At 39.7% G+C, this 24,043-nt stretch overlaps 1 protein-coding gene across 1 annotated transcript in view; it reads right to left on the bottom strand.

Moving 5' to 3' along the window:
* Positions 1-11,936: 11,936 nt before the first annotated feature.
* The window catches only part of LOC149204106 (monothiol glutaredoxin-S10-like), a 73,475-nt gene continuing 61,368 nt past the window's right edge, over positions 11,937-24,043 (bottom strand). Inside the window, exon 3 of the mRNA XM_089397043.1 lies at positions 11,937-12,037. Coding sequence (XP_089253169.1) covers positions 11,937-12,037 — 101 coding nt within the window. The remainder of the gene's footprint in view (positions 12,038-24,043) is intronic.

Raw genomic sequence — 24,043 nt, 5'->3', positions numbered from 1 at the left:
GATATTACCGACACTTGATCTGTGACTTAACACCCAATTGGTCCACAATCTCTATTTAAAGAGCATGGAAGGTCATTTGTAGGGTGACCGTTCATGAGAGAAACTTATGTAAATTTTCTTTATTTTATTAATAAATTGTTTGAAGTGGCCGCGTTGGCTCAGGTCGTGGATTGTTTCCCTCTTTGAGGGTTTTAACCACATCAAGAATATTGGTGTATTGATCTATGATCTGTTTGTGAGCAGTGTCCTTTGGTGTTCTATCTGAGGAACTTACCCTGTAAATTCCTACATGGTATCAGAGCTATTTGAGGGTCGCATCCATTGGTGATCCAAATCTGAAGCCGATACAACTACATTCGACTGTTGTTTCCTAGATCTACTGTTTCTGACTGCTTTCGAGCCAAGAGGATTGCTCTATTGTGTTAGGAGCATTTGTTCCAGTGAGGAACCCCTTTCGTTTCACGCAAAAAGGTTTCTGGTAGCCCTAGCTACGTCATTTTTAAGATCTGGAGGTATACAATCTTTATTTGCAGTTTTAGTTATTCATCTCTCTGTTTATTTCGGTTTATTTAGCTCTCTGTTTTTTATTACCGGATCTATACCTTTCATTTTTACATATGCTCTTTTCCCTGCGACTCTATGTGATCTGGGCAAATCATAAACAGAAAATAAGGATTTTTCTCATGCGTATGCTCTTTTCTGTCGCACCTTAGTGTGATCTCGGAAAATCAGAAACATTGAGGAAAATATTTAGTTTCCGACGAAAGCTAACTTCAAGCCATAAGGTTTGGTTTTTTTGCATGTCCGTGTTGGGTTGTGTGGTTTTTTGTTTTGTAGGCAAAAAGAGATTTTTCAAGTAAGCACGCACCCCAAAGCTTCAGTGACTAAAAAAAAAACCCCTCTTCCTCTTTTCCAAAAATTACTAACCTTTTAAACTAGCTCACTTGGTCCAAAGTTAATTTATGAGAATAGAAGTCTTGGGTTCAGGTCTTTCTTTTTGTTGAGTTATTTTTTCAAAAAGCACATGTAAGTTATGTTTTAATGTTACTTTATGTAAAAGTGTTCTCACCCATTACAAAAAGTGAGTCACTTATAATTCTAAAGTCTATTTATCTTTTATTTAAGTTACAATTTAGTGAGTAGCTCATAAAGTACCATTGTAAAAGTGACTTTCACTTATTTATAAAAGTGGGTCACATAAAATCTTTTTTTAAAGTGAGCTAATTAGATTAAGTTTGGAAAGGGGGGTTTAAATATAACATTATCATTCACTTCCGCACATTCACGCACTTCGTTGGCATCTTCAACAACTTTTCTTCAAAAAGCCATAACTTCTTCATCCGGAAGCCGTTTTCAGAGCCGTTTTTTTTAATCAGCCTAATTTTTCGAGATCTTTCCATTGGAACACTTAGTTTTAACATCTACAGCTTCAGTTTCTGTTAAAATGGAAAGTCCATGCCAAGTTATTCTTGACAGCACCAACTACTTCCAATGGTGGTCCTACATTGTGGATTTACTTAGAAGTAAAGGTCTTTATAGAATAGCCTCAGGCCAAGAAACTAAACCTAAAGATGAAGATAAGGCAGCCAAATGGGAAAATAGGCAAGATCAAGCAAGTGGGTTAATAGGGATGTCTATTTCTCCAGACCTTAGATTCCATATCGCAAAACATGATACACCTAATGAAGCAATGAAACAACTCAGTAAAGTTTTTGGAATTAAAAATAAATTAAAGCCCATCAGCTCGAAAATGAGTTGCTTACGTTGGACCCCAATAATTTTTCTTCCATTGAAATTTTTTTGTCCAAGTTCAAGACCCTTAGACTTCTCTTGGAAGGTGTTAAGGTTAAGAAAGAAGATGGTAGTCTTATCTATTCCATCCTTACTAAGTTGGGACCAACCTACTCTATGTTTGTTTCCACCTTCCATTCTACTAGAGAAGCCTTCATTTCTCAAGGACAAGACTACAAGTACCCCTCTTTTGATGCCTTTTGTGATTCTTTAATAAGAGAACAAGAAAAACTCTTACATCTTGGTGTTTTTAATCTTGGAAACTCTGCTAAGAAAGCCTTAACTGCCCAGCGACAACCAAATTCAAAGAATCCTAAGAAGCAGTATCCTAAAAAGAATGGTCCTAACCAACCAAGGGTCCTAAGCAATTTCAATCTCAAAATGAAAAATCAATTCAACAAAATGATAAGGAAAATAAAAACAAAGAGAAGAAGACTGATAGACATTGCAACTTTTGTAATCGAGATGGCCACTTAGAATCCAAATGCTTTAAGAAGATGGAAGCCTTGGAAACAGCAATGAAGAAGCATAACATCCATTTGGAGCATTCTTCAACTTCAACTTCATCTTCAAGAATAGCACTTTCTGCCTGTGGTTGTCAAGCATCTCAGTCTAGTTATGCACTAAATCTATCTTCTTCTTCTCATTCTCATGAGTGGCTCATTGATTCTGGAGCTTCTTATCACATGGCCAAAAACAAAGCCATGTTTTCTTCTTTAAATGATTGTAACACCAAAAATATATATGTTGGTGATGATAGATCTCTTAGTGTTGTAGGGACTGGAACTATTCATCTAGACAATGGTCAATTTAATGATGTATTATGTGTTCCAACCTTATCCTGCAACCTTCTATCTGTATATCAAATAAGTCATTCAGGTGAAGGTAAAATCATTGAATTTTCACCTCATGGTGTTGTAATTAAGTACCTAAGAGATCCTAGACATATTTTAGCTACTGGCATTGCTGATGATTCTACAAGGTTGTATAAGTTTAACAACTTTGGGTCATCAACTCTTCCCTCGGTATTTGTTGCTCATAATGATGAAGTGAGCAAACTTTGGCATGAGTGATTTGGTCACTTAAACTATCGCTCCCTTCAAAATCTATGTAAAGAAAATATGGTGACAAGTCTTCCTATGGTATCTTGCAGAGATGGTGTTTGTTCCGGATGTATACTCGGAAAAAATCATCGTGATAGTTTTGAACATGCCTCTTGGCATGCCTCATCCCCTTCACAGCTTGTGCATAGTGATTTATGTGGTCCACTTCCAGTTGTTTCATTCTCTAGCTACAAGTATTTCTTAACTTTCATTGATGATTTCTCCAGACACACTTGGGTATACTTCTTAAAATTCAAGAGTGAAGTATTTAACATGTTCTTGGCCTTAAGGCCTTTGTTGAGAAACAATTTGGACATCAAATTCTTAAGCTAAGATCTGATAATGGCGGAGAATATGTTAACAACAAATTCATCAACTTTTGCACTAAGCATGGAATTCAAATGCAGCATATTGTTCCATATACTCCACAACAAAATGGTGTAGCTGAAAGGAAAAATCGTACCTTAAAGGAAATGGCCAATTGAATGCTTCAACCTAAAGGACTTAGTCTTAATTTTTGGGCATAAGCAATTAACTGTGAAAATTACGTAGTAAATCACACTCCTGCTAAGGTTTTGAAGAATATCACTCCAGAAGAAGCATGGAGCTCAATTAAACTAGATGTAAATCACTTTTGTGTTTTTGGAAGTGAAGCATGGGCCCATATTCCAGATGAGAAACATAACGCTTTAGAACCTAAGAGTGAAAAATGTATTTTTGTTGGATACTCTGAAGATGTCAAAGGATATAGACTTATTCCACTTAAGTCCAAAAATGTTATCATTAGAAGAGATGTAAAGTTTGTTGAAAATATATTGGCTTACGAGCCTAGTTCGGCGGATGTGCCACCTCTCCCTATCCCTTCTACTTCTGAAAAGATTTCTTCTTCAAATGATGACAGCGAGGATGACAATCCTCCCCCACATTCTCAGGATCCTCCTTCAGCTCCTTAGCTTCCAAAGTGGGTTCGTGCTACTCGGGATGCAGCAGGTGCTCTTGCAGGCGATCCTACAGATCAGCGACGAACACGTTCTCAATTCGATAGAGCCTCTTCTTTACTGGCTCAAGCTTCAGCGAATTATGATCCTAACACCTTTGCAGAAGCTTCAAGCCATCCAGATTGGGACGCAACTATGAATGAAAAATATCGTTCATTATTGGCAAATGATACATGGGATCTTGTTCCTCTTCCAAAGGGACAAAAACTTGTTAGATGCAAATGGGTTTACAGAACCAAGTTTGGACCAGATGGAAAAGTTGATAAACATAAAGCTCATCTTGTTGCTAAGGGTTTTTCACAAGTTGAAGGCACTGACTATACTGAAACCTTCTCCCCTGTTGCCAAAATGAACTCTATCCGCCTTGTTCTTTCCCTTGCTGCCTCTTTCAAATGGGAATTCCATCAGATGGATGTTAAATCCGCCTTCTTGCATGGGGACTTGCATGAAGAAATCTATATGGAACAACCTCTTGGATTTATACAAACAGAGTCCAGCCTTGTATGTCAGCTTAAGAAATCCCTTTATGGTCTCAAGCAAGCCCCTCAAGCTTGGTATGCCAAAATGGATAGCTTTCTTTTAGATACTGGCTTTTCTAGGTGTCATTCTGACAATATTGTCTACACTAAGAAAGTGGTTAAGTCTCTTATCATTCTTGTTCTTTATGTTGATGATCTTATCCTTACTGATAGTGATCCCAACCTTATAAACCATGTGAAGTCCAGCCTTAAAAAGTAGTTTGAAATGACAAACTTAGGACACTTGCATTATTTTCTTGGTCTTCAAGTCTTGCAATCCAAGGAATGTATTTACCATTCTCAGTCCAAGTATGCCTCTGATCTTCTACGCCACTTTCACATGAAAGACTGTAAACCAGCCCCTTCTCCCTTTCAGTTTGGAGTTAAACTTTCAGTCACTTGTACTTCCCCTGAAGCTGATGCTACCTTACACCGTCAACTTGTCGGAAAACTTTTGTATTTGACCCATACCCGTCCTGACCTTTTTTGTTGTTGGCCTTATTGCTCAGTTTATGCAAAACCCACATGAAAGTCATTGGAAATCAGCTAAAAGAATACTCGTTATCTTCGAAGTACAATTCAGTTTGGGATTCATTACAGTGCAGAAGCATCTCCTCTATTGGCTAGTTTCACTGGTTTTGATTGGGCTGGTGACCTTGATGATCGGAAGTCTACTGTAGGTTATGTGTTCACTCTTGGTTTTGGACCTATTACATGGGCTTGTAAGAAACAAAGTGCCATTTCTCTTTCTTCAGCAGAAGCAGAGTATCGTGGCCGCGTAGAAGCTAGTAAGGAAGCCTTATGGCTTCGTCAAATCTTGTAAGGGTTTGGCTTTCAGCAGCAGCATCCGACTACACTTTGGTGTGATAATCAAAGTGTCATTCAACTATGCAAAGATCCAGTCCAACATCGATGCAGCAAACACATTGAACTACACATGCACTTCATCAGAAAGCTCATTCATGACCATGTTCTTGAAGTGCAATATTGTTCAACCAATGATCAAGTTGCAGACATCTTTACAAAGGCTCTCAGAGAGGTGAAGTTTACTAAACTTCGATTTATGGTTGGAGTTCAGGAAGTTGTCACTAAGGGGGGATTGGCTCTAATGCCTCCTTCCTTCTCCTATTGTGTCATATTTGTACATCCTTCAATCCTATCCCAAGTTGTCCTTAAGGGGGGATGTTAGGATATTCCAACACATAGGAAATAGTTAAGTATAACTTGGTCTAGTGTAGAGTTAGGTAAAGTGTGTTTCTTTACTATGTACTTTTGTAACTTACAATCCAACGGTCACGATATGTTCTAGACATTAAGTGATCCGACGGTTCATTCTCCCCTCAGTATTACCGACACTTGATCCATGGCTTAAGGCCCAATTAGTCCATGATCTCTATTTAAAGAGCATGGAGAGTCATTTGTAGGGTGACCGTTGATGAGAGAAGCTTATGTAAATTTTCTTTCTTTTATTAATAAATTGCCTAAAGTGGCCACGTTGGCTCAGACTGTGGACTGTTTCCCTCTTTGAGGGTTTTAACCACGTCAAGAATACTGGTGTATTGATCTGTGATCTGTTTGTGAGCGGTGTCCTTTGGTGTTCTATCTGAGGAACTTACCCTGTAAATTCCTACAGGGAAGCCCACACTTGGGTATATAATATATAGGAGGGGAAATTATGGTGCATGAGGTGCCCCGGCCTTGATTTTTCCACCCTTCTTTTATGCCTTTTGTCTTCTATGATTTTTCTTTAATTAACTGCTACGGGCTCAAAGGATAAGAGCATGATGTGTAAGGTATAACAGTGGATACCCCCTTAAGGTAGGGCGGTTCATTACCCACCAGGGGTTGGGATAATCATGGGTTCCTAAATGATAAAGGAGTCTCATTAAGGGCATATAGGAACCAGGGTGATGGCTATGGGAATGGGGTAGAGCTCATGCATTTGTTTTTGCCCATGTGCTAAATATGTTTGTCCCGACTATCTTTTGCATCTTGTGGTACATTTTCCTATTGAAGGTGGCCAATTATGCTTTTACTTTTCTTTTCAGCTACATCAACCTCCGAGGCATCGTTCCAAACCTGACCCAAGGTGTGGGAAAGGGGAAGGGGAGGCTAACCCTATGCGGACCCAGTGGAGAAATGTGGACCAAGATGGGAAAGATGATGGATGAGCTTATAATAAATGGAAGGGGAGTGATATATGCGGATGGGGAAACGAGACCACACAACCAAAATCGGGGTTTCCCATGTAGTACCACCCTAAAACCCAAATGTTAGTAAAGGAGATCCCACGAGACTAAGATCCAAGGGTAACATCCAAAAGAGGTCTAAGGGACAAAAGCATAAACCTAGCCCACTCTTTCTGTCGAATCCCCCCATTAATCCATGCCCAGAAGTGTCCATGATAAACAAACCACAATACTCAATTACCAAATGACAAGGCATACCTTTAAGTTCGGGAGGCCCACCTTCAAACATACGATCATGAAAGATGGGTGAGGGACCACATGGTTGGCTCAAGTGGCAGAGAAATGGCACAATGTGCTAGTTGGTGGTTGCAAGGGGCTGCTAGCTGTGAGGACCATCTTGGAGAAAAAAATTCTCTTAGGGATATCACCCACAAAATGATGGGTAACAAGACCATTTCAATTAATTTGGTTTGCACAGATTGTAGAACGATTATTAAACAGACGACAAACCCACAGAAAATTTGTTGTCCATTTTGCAACAGAGATTTTTTAAAATAGTTAACACCTAAGTCACATGACACGAGGACACGAGACACGTAGGACACGTAAATACGAGTATTCAATACGAAACACAGCAACCTGGAAACAGGACACGGGGGACACGTTTTATATATATTTAATATATATATATATATATATATATATATACATACATACTGAAATATAGTTTTTTATCCATATTAAATTGCAGGTTGCAGCTTATCTAATCAAATTAAAATATGTAAGAAGACTGCAACACTGATAGACTGCAACACTGATCCCCTAGAAGACAAATAAGAGCACTAGTGGCAACTCTGCATGATATTTTAAGATTGATTTTGAGACAGACCTTTGGGGATACATTTTGATGGTAGCTATGGTGATATTTGTTAGGATACCTCTACCCTCACACAAACGAATGATGGATCTGTTGCTCCAGGGGCAGACTTGTGCATACAAATTGAGCAAAACAACTCAAATTGCCCCAGAGATGAAGCTGTTGATGTCAAACATGCAGATGAGGGCATTTCAGAAGTGAAACAACAGCTCCCTATCCTTGCTAAAAATTGCCTACAAGGAGCAGACTGCAGTCAATATTTTGAGAGACCATTTGGAAACCCTTGGTGATGAAAGCACATAAGGAAGTGCACGCTGATAACAATGTAGATATTAATGAAGGAGCAGGTCAGTTTAATGACAAACATAATAAAAACATCCTTAACCTACAGAATGGATCAAACAAGGGGATATTTACGGCACATGGACATGGCTGCAAAGCTGGTAGACATACTAGCATTTCCATCTTAGATCCCCAATTACGACCTGCTAATTATTTGGAACTGCAAATAATTTCGCTCCTCTTCCATTAATCACAACCAACTGAGTAATTCCAACCAGATGGTTTTAGCCTAACAAAGCAATATGTTTTTCTGTATACAACGAGTGCCCAACATAAAATATGTTTTTCTGTATGCAACGAGTGCCTAACAGAGAAATATGCTGGACATTTCTACAAAAAGTTAAATACTCCCATTTGTATTTGTTTGAAGGCCTATACTAGCAGTATCAAAATCTGTCAATAAGTCTCATAAAGTCTGACAAAGGCAGGAATACAAATTAGTCATTAAACTGCACAGAAGGTCCTGACTGACCAAGTTTCCAATAGAGTGAAATGCCAGAAATCTCTTCACATTGCACGATAATGAAAAAAATTATAACTTAGAATTTAGAAACAGTAAATGGAAACCCCATCTGGCATCAATCATATATAAATTATATAATGATTAATCAAATAATTTACAAAACGGTAAACGTGAAGTTTGAACACGGGTTTAGGGGTTTACAGGTTTACGGGCCGGTTTTCTTGAACGCTGAAGCGGAAGCCTGAACGCTGCACAGCACAATCGGCACGGGCACCACACTCTGCTCCAAACTCAGTTCAAACTTCAAACACGATGCTCCACATGACAACTCCACACACACAACAGCTCCACACGACAGCACACGACGAAAAGAACCGGGAAAAATCCATTGCGTGGGCAACTGGGCTTTAAACTACACTTTTTAGTGGGGTACATATTCAACCGGACGAAAAACGTTAGGGCAACGTTTTCGATCAACGGAATACGCATTTTCCAGATGCAGGACACGACGAAAACCGGCGAATACGTTTTACATTTTACAGGACACGATGAAAAACGTTTTCGACACGTTTTAAGGTCGTTTTCGTGTCCAACACGTAAAATACGGGACACAGGACCTTGGTGGACATGTCTTGTGACTTAGGTTAACACCCAGAACAAATTTCTCCAGCAAATAGAAGAATTTGTTCTTGCTTTCTCCCAAAATAATTTTCTTTCGACACCTCCAAAATAAACCCTCGAACAATCTGCAATTAAAACCCTCAGCCTTTAGGCTGGCAGGAAGACTAGCTCTAATACCACTGTAATATCCTGAATGGGGAAATTATGGGTATTTTCCTGAAATGCCTTTTTAAACAAAATCTTCACAACCAAATCCTCATAAATTTAGCAGAACATTGCCATGTAAAATAAGCAATCAGCATGCAGCAAACAAGTACGCAATAAACTGGAAACAATCTCAGCTTTATTATTTTACGAAACAGGGTTACATGCAGATAAACTGAGAATAGTGAAACTAGAAGCTGGCCTCCAAGTTACTTTGTTGCACTGCACAACCCCTCCAAACTAACATGAACTGAACTACAAGCTTTCCTATGAATTATGGATGAATTCACCAAGGGGAGATGGGTACTTGCCCAATCTCACTTAATCACCCGAGGGTTTTTATCCTGGGGCTACAAATGAAATAGAGAACCGGGTTCTCAACGTCTTATACAAGAAGAAAGATCAAATCCCAGATGTCTTGTAATGGCTTCCTCCTCCTTTTATAGATCTGATGGACCCCTCTACAACCTCCTATTTTATTATTATTTTAATCATTGAGCACATTTCCCTGTTTTTATTTCAATTAAAATATCTTTTTAATGTGAGAAAATGGTAAATTGGCCACCATGCCTCCTCAGGCCACTGAAAATCACTTCTAACCATCCCATCTTGTAGATCTTCTCGTTCTGGTTCCAACGTGTTGTTACACTAAGGTGTTTCGTCAAGTATTCCTCTTGGAATGCGACCTTAAGCGTAATTAATTGAGTTGGGCATAATAATAACCCCATTTTACGGGAATTATCAGAATGCAATGGAACAAGAAACAAGTTGTGCGGAATCAATCTTGATGATGGAATATGGCAAGTGAACTCTTCCAGACACCATAAAACATCTCCAAAAGCCCCTGGGCCCACTGATGAAGTAAACCTGCACCTGTGACCTGTCTGCCTCCAACCTTGAAAGTCCATTGTAACCATGCCATAAGGAACACCAGAAAAAAGAACATCACGGATATGTAGTTATTGGTTGTAGCGTGATGTTTTTTGGACTCTAGAGGGTATTTAGACCCTTGATGTCTAAGTATTTTGTTTCAGATATGTATCGTGTTTTTCACTCAGCAACATTTTGCTATATTCAGCCTTAGTACTTGCTATTAACATGATCAAACTTTGCATAATGGTTGTAACAGGCTAGTTCCGTTTTGATAACTTTGCTCACAATGATGAATCATGAGATGCATTTATTATTCTTTTGACGTGTTTTTAACTTTTTGCATCACACTACCAAGACTTAGGATGGATATCAGAATTCAGAATCAATGTGTGATGAATCACTTCACATCTTATATATCAATTTTATTTTCATATTTATTCGTTTGGTGTGGTTGTTGCTTTAGATGTTTAAAAATAACGAAAAAATACATAATTTTGTATTTTTAAAGTTTCCCAATATTTTTGTTGATATTTTCCAATATCTTCCTTGATATTGCCAATAAGTTAAATTTTCCAAACCCTCAACGATTATTCAACAACACAATAAGAGTAGCACTGGTATAAAATTATAAATACACACAAATCTTTTGTATTATCATCTTGAACTCATTAACGATTGACTCTTGCCCAAAGGCACCATATCACTTGTTCTCTTGTTCACGAGTCCACTTCTGTTTATGGAATATTTATGTTCAAGGTTGATGCCAGATTATGATTTGCTGAAGCACTCACCATAGATCCATGATCTCCTGATCATTCCAACATCCCCTAGCTAGTGAATGTAAGGCCCTGCATAATAATGGCATGGACATTTACTACAACAATCCATTTACTTATTAATATGGCATAACCATTACTCACGGAGATATTGTACATACATGCATGGATGGTTTATTAGTGGACTCTTAGATGTATTATGTATGATTGAGGGAGTCCCAAGGATTTGTACAGGTAGTTGTAAAATTCCAAGTAGGGGCAAGGGAAGGGCCCTAAAATAAGAGGATCACAGATTCACTATGGTTAGTCATCAAGCACCTATGGAATTATGATGTGATCTATGGGGTCACAGGAAACTTACTGATGGCTGTGAAGTAGTCATGACCATTACTAGCATTGGCCATAGGAATGAGGTCTCTTACAAGAGGATTGGCATGATCCTAAATACTTCTCTAATGGTTGAGGTCTATGGAGTCCCAAGTTCCAACTAGAGCTTAATCATTAGATACCCATAGTGCTTGAGTAGTAGGGCATGCTTGTTAACTTTCTCTATAATGATTTGCTTTCTTCTTCTATCTTCCACAGGTTTAGAAGCTGACCCTTGACATCAGTCTTGATCAACAAGGGGTGCAATGTTTCTTAACATAGCTTGATTTCTGAGTTTCAAACCTGTCATTTATATTTTGAACATCTTTGCCTGTCTTTTCCTATTCATATTCCAACATTTTGAATGTGTGATAATGGGATTACCACTCAAATTACAACGGACAATTTTCCAAATTTCAGTAACAGTAGCCAAAATATGCTAACAACAAGTTCCATGTTTCTATGAATAACATGGAATCAACATAGCATGCCTATGTGCAGTCCTCAGAGGATGTGGATTATCAGAGCACCACTATTCTACCAACAGAAAAGAAAAAGATAACAATCAATCACATTGATAAAGTAAATACAGTGGTTACAATCAGACATTTATAAAATCTCCAATGTATTTAATTGGTATTAACGATTATGATGAACTCCAATGAAAATGTTGTTTAATGTGTCCCTTTGCCCCTTAGAAAAGAATCTCATGTTGCCTTCACATACTTTCTCATTCAAATGCATGTAGCACCTATCAAATGAAGACACCAAAGTTCAAAAATACAGCACTTCTAGAAAGCTTACTCTGCTTATGACTAAAGGCATAAGAGATAGTCCTTACCGATGAAGATATTAGGTACTGTTGATTGTCCAGTTAGTCTCTTCAATGCATTCTTTAACTGATATTGCGCAGGTCCTAGAAATAGACAAGTGTTAAACAAAGTTAATTTTTCAAAATTTAGAAGAAGATGCACTTTCTCCCATTTAAAAAGTGCATTTTGTGGAAGTGAGAAACATTGATACGTGTGGTGGTCCAGGTTTAGAACTCTTGTTTCCAGTTAGCCTTATGGTTTGGATTCTGGAATAACATAACATATTGGACACATAAGATGGTAGAAAGGCTTCCAAAAATACTCAAAAAATATTCTAAAAGTTCTTTAATCAATATATAAAACGGTAATAAACAGTTTACAATAACTTCAAAACCTGAAGTTTTTATCAGATATAACATTTATGAGCATAAAATGATTTTTTTTCCTTACTAAGCCGTGCCTAGGCCAGGGCCAGCCTACATTTTGGATGGAATAACAATCTTCCCAACTGCAGGATGCTGTCACCAGGATTGTGCGAGACTCGTTGAGCCCAGATGCCCGTTGGGACAGTGTAACCCCCATAATTGGCTCCCACCCTCAACCCCTTCCCATGAGATTTGAACCTGAAACCTGATGGGGACTAAACCGCACACAAACCAACTGGTCACCTCATGGGTATGTGCATAAAAGATACTAAAGAAACATGTATCAACAGGATTCAGAAAGAGAGAGAAATCATTGACCCCAACAAGAAATTAGTACACTGGTGAGGTTGATAGAGTTTTAAAGCTATCCATCAGGATTCCATCTCACTGATGTCTACCCCACCTGCATTGCATGAGTTCCAAAGGGATGAGGCTGGGTGCAAGTCTTAGGCTGTTTTTGGCAAAATAGAAATCCCTCAAACCTAGCAACTAAATTAAAGGAAGTCCACTCTTTGTGGTGTAGCAGCTTGAGGCATGTTTCTCCTCTCAAAAATAAAAGGCAGAAACTGTACATTATTTTCTACGTGCAGGGATTGAATGTCTGGCTAATCATTATTATAGTCACGGGAGTTCGTAGTTGTTAAGACAATGACATCTTATGTTACCTCACAAGATGAAAGAGGACAATCAGTTTAACTGACAGAGTTGTCACCAAACACCTATACTCATCCTCCTTAAAAAGATACATTAAATTTGGGAAGGCACTAGGAACCAGGTTCTCAAATACCAGGTAATTCAAATCAAAATCACTGTACCACCAAAACAAAATCAAGATGCTATCCATGGCAAATCCATGAATGATCTTCAATCTATGAGTCACTCAAATGTTTTATATTTACTTTTTATGTTTGTCTTGTTGTCATGTGTTGCCATGCCCATGCACTGGGAAACCCAATTTCTAAATGTAACCATGCAACTATGATCTCTACATTATTTATTAGATAAATAACTAAATGTTAAGCATGTGAGTATGAAAAAGAAAAATCCTTACGAAAGCTTTGATCTTGTACATCTCACATTAAAGAGATCCCATTTGGAGTCAGTGAATCACTGCATTATGGTACCTTAACAAAGAGATTTCTATCAAAGATTCAACTCGCCACGATGCACTTTCAAGTTGTAAATTTTGTAAATAGCATGACTACATTAGCACAACATACATCATGTAAAAGTTAAAACATATAAGATGCCCCTTCCTATAGGTCCTATGGATTTATAAGGAATTGGTTGGGCCATATAAGTTGATGTATTCATTAATGGAACAATAAGGTCATTTTATGTGGTCAGCCATGGCATTATGCTATGTAATAACACAATACAATGTGTATAGGCATATTTGCCATGATCTAAGGTTAGGATGAGAATTGATTGGTTTACTACTATAAATAGAAGAATTTTCTCTCATTCAAGGCAACAATGGGCAATCAACTCTCATATTTTATGGGTTTTCAAGTTTAACATGTTTTACATCTATTTTGGTCACAGAGTGCCCTGTCTATCTTTCTAGGGTAAATTGTGTGTAGGCTATTGCTTTGGAAACAGTGCATGTCCCCTTATGTTTTGTATCTTGTGAATACTTGATGATATTTGGGTTATTTTCTAAATATTGTGGTTATTTTCAATATAATTTTATTTTGGGCATGTTACCACTCAAACTAGTAGGGGACTTAAAGGGCAAATGCTAGACCAAGGGCGACAGATGGAGACTTAGCCCATTGTCACATCAGCTAAGGCTCCCTACTATTTACGAACTTTCACCAATGGGAGGAGACCTGGTATATTATGGAATCACCAATGAAGGATAAATCATTATGTGGATATGGTGTGACCCAAATGATCCCTTTCCCGAAGAGGTTGAAGGATAGAGCTTGCTTGCTTTCTAAGCAAGTTACAATGTCTTCTAGGAGAAGGATGAGAGGATTTGAGGGTTAGGTTTGGGGAGTATGACTTGTGAAAGAGTTTCCCAATCCCTAAAATCCTTATTGAAATTGGTATCCCGGATGATTCTTGAAGAATTGCCCTTTCAAAGGAACGGGACCAAGTGGACCCAGTCTAGGTTAGGAGGAAATATTTTAGCAACCAATGGTGTTCTTAGCCTAGATAAGGTAGGGGAAAGGATCAAAGAAAGAATATTCACTTAAAGGTGTTGAATTGATCCTATAAGGTACTAGCCTTGGGGATGTTAGGGCAAAGTTTGATCTCGGAGCTAGGGCTTGGATTTTCTCACAACTCCACCGTCGGAATGGCCTCAAATTTGGAGGAGGTCTTGAGGAAACACCAGCACAGGAGAGGCTAGGAGATCGAACTTTTTGGAGGGCTAGTTCACCGGAAAAATGATGCCCTATGTGACCCAATTTGGCTAGACCTAGGAAAAGGTGAAAGAAGTTGATTTTAGGTGACCACCTTGTTGATTTGGGGTAGCATCGGATGTGCTCTAAGCCTCAAATTTTGCAGGGAGGCTTGGGCACATGCATTACAAAAAACCCATACATTGTTTTGGGAAATTCCTCCCAGAGACAATTATATTAAAATAATTAATATTTTTAATGGATTTCCTAAGTCTAAACATAGGAAAATTAAAATATTAATGGGTATTAATCTAATTGTGGGTGAATATTCTAGATAAAGACGGAGATCAAGTCAAAATGATCTGCACCTTTGATTAGGAGTTAATCTCGATCGTTGGTTGTCCAACAGGAAGATATAAGAAGGGTCTTGAGGGTCATTTGGAAAATACACTGAAAGATCAAGAGATTGAATTTCTGAAGTGAGAAGTTCTTAGGAGGAAATTCTGATCGAAAAGATCTTTTGCAGTAGAGGGGCAGGGACAGTGATCCGGAGGAAGATTTCCAGATCCGGAGAGGTAGTAGCAAGAGGCTGAGTTATTCCTAGTGCAGGAACGCGTGAGTGCAGGAACTCGCGAGTGCAAGAACTCGTGAGTGCAGGAACACACAAGTGCAGGAACGCGGGTGCAAGAACTCGCGAGTGCAGGAACGCGCGAGTGCAGGTACGCGCGAGTGTAGGAATACGCGAGTGCAAGAACGTGCAAGTGCAGGAACGCGCGAGTGCAGGAACATGCAAGTGCAGGAACGCACAAGTGCAGGAACGCGAGTGCAGGCAACACGAGTGTCGGGGTTGCTTAGGGAATATCTCTGCCAGATTTTCTTGTTGTTTGGATTGCCAGTTGGGCATCCATAGATGTACTCAGATTTCACTGTTGCATAATAAAATAAAACCCTCACTGCTGCACCAGTTTTCCCAAGTTGGGTTTTTCCGGGGACATTTGTCCAAAAATAACGGTGTCCTATGTGTTTGTATTTCCTTGCTCAGTTTCTATGTTTCAGAATCATATTTAATTTGGTGTAGGTTGCTTTAGTAATTTACTTCAATGTTTCAAGAAGAAATCTGAAATAAGTTTGTAATATAATTTACGATCTAGGTGAAGTAAATTCAGTTGGTTGCAGTAGGATTCCTGAGATTGTTAGATCTAGGAATTTTCACATGGTATCGGAGTTGTTGATGTGAAACAGGAAGAGAAGATCTAGCACTGAAGCAAGGGCCAACTTGCTGCAGCAAGCAGCAATTTGAATCCCCTAAGGGATTGTGTAGTTCTAGCCAGGAGGGCTATATTTTCGTGGGTGTCTCTCTTTGAGTGAGCCGACAGAGAGGTAAGACTGTCGGATCAATAATTTGCAAAGGCAGAGGGAACCACACAAAGCATCAGCACAGAGCTAGGGGAACGCAGTTTTCTGCAAGCTGAGTGTTGGTTAGAAAAGTCGTCGAAAGAAGGAAGCAGATTGCATAGTGAGGGAATACTTCCTCAGTGATTTCTTGCTGAGGAAATCAATATTTCTCATTTGCTGAGCAGCAGAGGAGCAACAAACTTACCAGCTCCATCAGGGAGTGCATAAGCTAGCCTAGAAGCTACGCAGTAAGGAGAAAGAGGGAGTTGTTCAACAGTTTTCGAAGGATATGGCAACCAGTGGCTTGAGGGATCAGGACAGGTTGGACAGAGCTTCCAACTATGTCATCTGGAAGGCTAGAATGTCCTTCCTTCTAGATGAGCATGCCCTCAAGATGTATGTTGATAGTGTGGTAGTTGTCCCTGCGGATGCAGATCTGCTGAAGAAGTACAGAGCTGAAATGGCAAAGGCCAAGAGGATGATCCTGGATGGAGTCAAGGATCACGTGGTGTGCCACGTTGCTAGCAGAGCAACTGCTAAGGAGATGTGGGATGCTTTGGCCACATTGTATCAGGGATCTTCTGAGCAACGGAAGATGTACTTGGAACAGAAGTTGAGATCTGTGCAGATGTAGAAGGGAGAACGTGTGGATCCATTCCTCACGAAGCTGAAGGAGACCCGTGATGAGTTATCGGCTGTGGGGCATACACCTCAGGATTCGGAGTTAGTGAGACTAGCCCTAAATTCTGTCTCGGATGAGTGGCAAGTCTTTGTCCAGAGTATCCTAGGCAGAGCAACATTGCCTAATTGGGATGAGATGTGGGCAACTCTAAAACAAGAAGAGCTGAGGAGAGACCTGGTCAAGGTCAAACTTGACGGAAGCAGCAGCAGCAGTGGGTCGAAGCCCAAAGTAGAGGAGGAGGATAATGCAGCCCTTGCATTGAAGGGGCAGCAGGGGCAACAAAGACGAAAGAAGGACGTCTCCAAGGTGAAGTGTTTTAGATGTGGCAAGATGGGCCACTATGCATCCCAATGTCCCTTGAAGAAAAGTGACAAGGATGAGAAGCACAATCCTAAGGTTGCAGCGGCAAAGATCAAACAGGAGGAGTTCGCCATGTTAGCCAAGATACCTCCAGGAGGGAGGTGGGTTGATATAGAACTGTAGTTCGACAGAGCTACAAATAGGCAAGATCCTTGAGGAGCCCACCTCTTGGATCATCACCTTGCTACGGAAGCCCATGATCAGTAGTAGCGGGATGGAGGAGTTCTCAGTTGGTGCCATGGAGTGTTGATTCGACAAATGCAGTAGTTAGTAGTGCCAGAACGTGAGCAGCGCAGAGTAGAGAGGCAGCAGTGCGTGGAGGCAGAGTGCAGAGCTTCAACAGTGCAGTGGCTTAAGAAGATAGCGTGGGTCTAGCAGTAGTCAGACTTTCAGCACCAAGGTGTATCCATGGGATACTTATCCAGTTTTGGGTGTTTTCAGTTGCTTCTCTCAGCAACTGAGTTGCAGTATGGATGCAGTGTTAGCAGTGGCAATGCTAGTAGCAGTAGCAGTGCAGTCATTGGTGGACAGCATGTCAGACATCAGCAGTGCAGAGGATAATGCTTCAGAGTCAGGGCAATATGTAGCAACATATATTGTTAGAGCACATTCCTCACTAAGAGGGAGTGTTGATTAGGGGTAGCATCTGATGTGCTCGAAGCCTCAAATTTTACAGGGAGGCTTGGGCACATGCATTTCAAAGAACCCAGAAACTGTTTTGGGAAATTCCACCCAGAGACAATTATATTAAAATAATTAATATTTTTAATGGAGTTCCTAAGTCTAAACTTAGGAAAATTAAAATATTAATGGGTATTAATCTAATTATGGGTGAATCTTCTACATAAAGACGGAGATCAAGTAAAAAAGATATGAGCCTTTGATTAGGAGTTAATCTAGGTCGTTGGTTGTCCAACAGGAAGATATAAGAAGGGGCTTGAGGGTCATTTGGAAAATACACCAAGAGATCAAGAGATCGAATTTCTGAAGTGAGAAGTTCTCAGGAGGAAATTCTGATCGAAGAGATCTTTTGCAGTAGAGGGGCAGGGACAATGATCCAGAGGAAGATTTCCAGATCCGGAGAGGCAATAACAAGAGGCTGAGTTATTCCCAGTGCAAGAACTCGCGAATGCAGGAACACGCAAGTGCAGAAACTCGCGAATGCAGGAACACGAGTGCAGGAACGTGCAAGTGCAGGAACACACAAGTGCAAGAACACGAGTACATGCAACATGAGTGTCGGAGTTGCTTAGGGAATATCTCTGCTAGATTTTCTTGTTGTTTGGATTGCCAGTTGGGCATCCATAGATGTACTCAAATTTCATTGTTGCATAATAAAATAAAACCCTCACTGCTGCACCTATTTTCCCAAGTTGGGTTTTTCCGGGGACATTTGTCCAAAAATAACAGTGTCCTATGTGTTTGTATTGCCTTGCTCAGTTTCTATGTTTCAGAATCATATTTAATTTGGTGTAGGTTGCTTCAATAATTTACTTCAATGTTCCAAGAAGAAATCTGAAATAAGTTTGTAATGTAATTTACGATCTAGGTGAAGTAAATTCAGTTGGTTACAGTAGGATTTTTGATATTGTTAGATCTAGGAATTTTCACACACCTCTTGGTAGATCAGTGCCTTAGTCTTGGGAGAATGGAGTCTATGATGAATATGAGTGAGGACCTTTGGTTCTTAGTCATGGAGGCCTCAAGACTACTTCGCTAGCCTTCTAGGTCAAAGAGAAGCAATCTTGCAACATTTATACTTCAATGTGCAAAAGGTGATGGCTTATCAATATAAATTCGTTAATAGAATTAGCCCTAGGATATTTCATTCCCATTACATAGCCCATACATTGAGAGATGCTATATAGAGACAAAATTTAAGCAGTAAATGCATGCAACAATTAGCCCTAAAAATAGCGAAAATCTCAATCCAATGTATATGACGAAGTAAAACAAGAATAACATTAAAAGCATGTACTTACATATAATAGAACATATCCAACCATCCACAATTTGACAATAGAGAAGCTCTAAGATAAGATAGACCAAATCCACACATCAAAATTCATCCATAAAGCTCCAATTCATCCTCTAAGAGAATAGTGTGAAATTCTCAAGAGAGGGAAGAGATCCAATCCAAAGTGATGATGAGAAAATGAACTTATTTCACTTGTATTACTATTTATACACTAATGAGGAGTTCGAATTAGCCTCCTTGGCCTACATAAGCCCCAAAAATAAAATAATGTTCTAATAATCTAACTTTTGATAACAAGCCCACCAAAACTAGCTCACAAATGAAAGAGTAAGCCTCTCAAGAGGTCAAATAATAATCTATGCATGTCGTAGGGCCCTCTAAGAGGCATGATGAGGTCCACAGGTGCCATCATGAAGAGTAGGACCCTTAAAAGTGATGGACAAGGGGTTGGCCCCTTATTCTCCAAACAATAAACCTGTGGTGCTCCAAATGGGTGTGGGGGCACAACAATAACCTCATGGATCTCCAAATGAGTCGAAGATATCTGTAGATCGTCTACAAGGTCTCTGATGATGGTGTAGGGGATGCCACATCATCCTACAAATCTTGGGTCCACTTCCAAGTGCATGGTACATTTGTGGGGCCAGTTGGACAAAGATGAACCAGGTGCATCTTCCTCGTCCAATGGGAGTATCTCGAGCATCTTTGACCATCCTTGGGGATCCATGGAGTGTTGTCTACTGTTGTGGAGGCCCATGGCTCTCAACACACACCCTACATGTGCCAATGTAGCCCTCTAGAGGATTAGGAACCCATATAGGGAGACCAAACCCAAGATGGAGACCAGTTGTCATCCTACATAAGATCCAATGTGTCCCCTAGCCTTCCAGTACAACAAGTCATTAGGGAAATCGAGTAAATGAGCTTACCAACCATGGACCACAGGTGGGGGCTTCATAATGGCCTGCCCTTCCATAATTGGCTTCGAGATGTGCCAATGTCTCCTAAACTCCAAATGGGGTTAACCAAGTATCCTATTAGGTGGTTTCTACTGCTAAAGGGAATAATATGTTCAAGGTACATCCTTCAAAAAGTGGTGGCATGTGACAAATAAATGAATGAAGTAGGCTATGAGAAGGGGCAACCTTGGGCCACATGCTGGGGTACAAGGGTAGTTAATAAAAGGGAAGCCCACACTTGGGTTTATAATGTATAGGAGGGAGCAATCGTGGTACATGAAGTGCCCCGGCCTTGATTTTCCACCCTTCTTTATATGCCTTTTTTCTTTTTATGATTTTCTTTGTCTAACTGCTCAGGGCTCAAGGGGTAAGAGCATGATGCATAAGATGTAGCAGTGAATACCCTCTTTTGAGGTAGGGTTGTTCATTGCGCACCAGGGGTTGGGACAATCATGGGTTCCTGTATGATGAAGGAGGCTCATAGAACCTACAGGAACCAGGGTGATGGCCATGAAGATGAGTTAGAGCTCATGTGTTGGCTTTTTCCCACATTCTAAATGTGTTTGTCCCGGCCATTTTTTGCATTTTGTGGTACATTTTCCTGTTGAATGTGGCCAAATATGATTTTGTCTTTCTTTTTAGCTGCATCAAACTCCAGGGCATCATTCCAGGCTAACCCAAGAGGTGGGTGAGGGGAAGAGGCAAGCTAACCCTATGTGGACATAGGGGAGGAATGTGGACCCAGGTGGGAGTAATGATGAATGAGGTAATAATGAGTGGCAAGAGGGTAATATAAGCGGATAAGGGAGCGAGAACACGCAACCAAAATCGAGGTTTCCTGTGAAATACCATCCCTAAAACCAAATGGTTAGTAAAAGAGATCTCACGAGACTAGAATGCAAGGTTAATATCCAAAAGGGGTCTAGGGGACAAGGGCACAGACCTAACCTATTCTTTCTGTTGGCATTATGATGCATGTGTTGTACTTGATGGCAACCCTCTCATAGAAGAATATCTCACTTATGTATAATCTTCAGAAGAGATATCAGGAGGACAGCTCAAAGGAATCAGATGAGGAATCTTCAGAAGAGATATCAGATGTGACTGATGGAGGACAGCTCAAAGGAATCAGATGATAGTTCTAAGTGTGACAAGTTAGCTTTGCCATCAAGTCCAAAGGGGGAGATTGTTGGCATTATGAGATAAGTGTTGTCCTTGATGGCAAACCTCACTGATGACAAATCATAGTACAGAAGGTCACAGCAGCAAGGAATTCATAGTACAGAAGGTCAGCAGCAAGGAATTGATGATCAGACTATAAGAAGAAGAGAAAGTTTGTACACGCTAGTTGGCTTCATCAAAAGCGCGTGTATGCGGAAACGTACTTTTGGTCCATGGCAGTTAGTCCTTGGAAGTTGTGCCGATGGTTTTCGGACCATTGTGTCTCGACGGGCGTGTCGATCCCTAGTTTTTGAAGTTGATGGTATTGAGTTACTATGGTTTTGGCTCTTGGTATTGAACAAGGCCTAAGGCTATATAAGGAGAAGGAATTCATTAGGCAAAAGCATCTGAAATGTCTTGAATATCTGATGAAGCATTAGATCCAGCATGCAGGGTTATGGGTTGATGATGCATTGCTTTATCTGAGCTAAGGAGAGATCTCACCGGTTGATGGAGAACTAGATCTAAGGAGAGATCGGGATCAAATGGTTTGAAATGAACTATCTTTATGATGCGTATTCTAGATCTACATACTGACGCATGTATAGTTCTATAAGTGTTATGAGTATGACTGATGTCTGGTACAGCTGCAAGTTGATAGAAATTATTTTTAGATCTGTACGCGGGTTGGCTTTGATAAGAGCGCGTATACACGCGGGTTTGATTCATCGAAGTAGCGTATACATTGTAAATCTTAATATTTGAAGTTGCAGATGGATCTGATGGTTATTACAGAGTTCTGTGTCTGCTCTGTGTTCTGGTGACTGTTGTTAACAGGGTTTCAGTGATTCAGAGTTTGATGATTGTTTTGAGCTTCAATGATAGTTATGGGTCCAGTATGAAAATTGGATGAAAAGTGGCCTTGCAGATTATGTGTTGTGCTTCAGTGTATCCAGTCTGAAAATTGATGAAACGTGGTACCTGGAGGTGAGAAGATTGTAGGCAAGCACCTACGTACTAGTATCTAAGCTAGTACAAAAGCTAAAGGAGATCTTTGGAGCATTGTAGCAGGTAGCAGCCTGCGTACTAGTAAATGGATCGGCTAGTACAAGAGCAAAGGGGGTTGTAGCTCCCGTACTGGTATAAGACTGCACCAGTACAAATATTGTAAAAGGATTTTCTTATTAAAAAGAAGATTGAGATGACTTGCAGCAGGTGGTTTTCACCCACATTGGGTTTCCACCTTATATCTTTGTGTTCATGTGTGTGGCTCTTGTGTGATGTTCTGTTCTGTTATTCTGCACCTGTTTACTGTTAATATGCTTAATAATGATCTGATGCATTTACTGAAGATTAAGCTAACTGAATTATAAGATCTCTGGATATACGCGAGTTTCATTAAACACAGTAGTGTGTACACGCTGGTTCACTTAATTGAAGTAGCGTATATGTTTCTGACTATGAAATTGAAAAGTTTGATTGATCTGATAATACTGATTCACCCCCCCCTCTCAGTATTATTTCCAACAATTGGTATCAGAGCAGGTCCTTTGGTAGAAGCTTGATCGCTTGAAGGAGATCCGTGGAACAATGGGAAAGAAGCTTAAGAAGAAAGCTCATAGGAAGAAGAAGACATCTCAAAAGATCTATGACAGTGGGAGAGTTGATTGGGGATTAGGTATAAGAAGTTCTTCAGATTCGGATTCAGATTCAGAATCGGATTCAGAATCATTATCAGGTATGAATGTGTTATCCTCTGATGTTCCTGCTATATTTCCTTGTGAAAGTGATGGAAGTGATAGTGAATCTACTGAACATGCTTTTATGGGTGAGCAAGAAAAGTGTCAAATAGAGGCAGTGTTTAGAAGACTTGCAGACAAAGTTAAAGATCAACAAGATCTATTGAACAAAAGGGAATGTGCTTTCAAAGAAGAAGTTACCAAACTAAAGGCCCAAATAGAAGAAGGAAACAAGGTAAGAAAGCTACTCAAGGACAAGGAAGACCAATGTCAAAAATTGCAGCATGAAGTGACATCATTAAGAAAAGAAGTCAACGAAAGAAGCACAACCATCAAGAAACTCAAAGATAGATCCAGCTACTATGAAAATCTTGAAGCTACAATCCCCTCACTAAAAGGAGATCTTGAAGAATCAAAGAAGCAGAATACAGATCTACTCCAAGCTATTGCAAAACAAGAAAATGAAGTCACCAGCTTAAAATCTCAACTAGAATGTGCCTTCCGAGTTCGTCAAATGCAGCAGGATCTGAATGAAGAACAAGAAAAGGAGATTCTCAAACTAAGGCATCAGTTGGAAGAAGGAAGAAAAGATGGAGAAGACATGAAGAAGCAATGTCTAGAAAAGGAGGAACAACTTCAAGTTGAGGTAAATATCTTGAAAGGTAAATTAGAAGAAAAGGATAAACTTTTGAGATTTCAAGATAGTACTAAAGCATTGGATGATATTCTTAATAGTCAAAGGTCTCCTGCTATCAAGACCGGTCTTGGTTTCCATGAATCTGTTGAAGATGAATCTAGTTCACAAGGTGAGGCAAGGAACTCTAAAGAGAAATCTAAAGTGATCAGTGAAGAAATGAAAGATCCATCTCATCATCAACCAAGGAAAGAGATTCTTCAAAGAAAATCTTTTACTCCTCCTATGAATAATGTTGAATGTTATGTATGTCATAATCTTGGACATGTTGCAGCTAGATGTAGAAGAAGAAGAGTTCAAGACTATTATGCGGACAGGTCATCTCAATCAAGGTACTTTAATGGATATTGCTTTACTTGCAATATGTAT

The sequence above is a fragment of the Pinus tabuliformis genome, chromosome 1_2, assembly GCF_031772625.1.
Source record: "Pinus tabuliformis cultivar Carrire ecotype Pingquan chromosome 1_2, CPIR1, whole genome shotgun sequence".
In the NCBI taxonomy this organism is placed as follows: Eukaryota; Viridiplantae; Streptophyta; class Pinopsida; order Pinales; family Pinaceae; genus Pinus; species Pinus tabuliformis.
The sequence above is the reverse complement of the archived record's forward strand: the minus strand, read 5'-3'. Positions and strand labels throughout refer to the sequence as shown.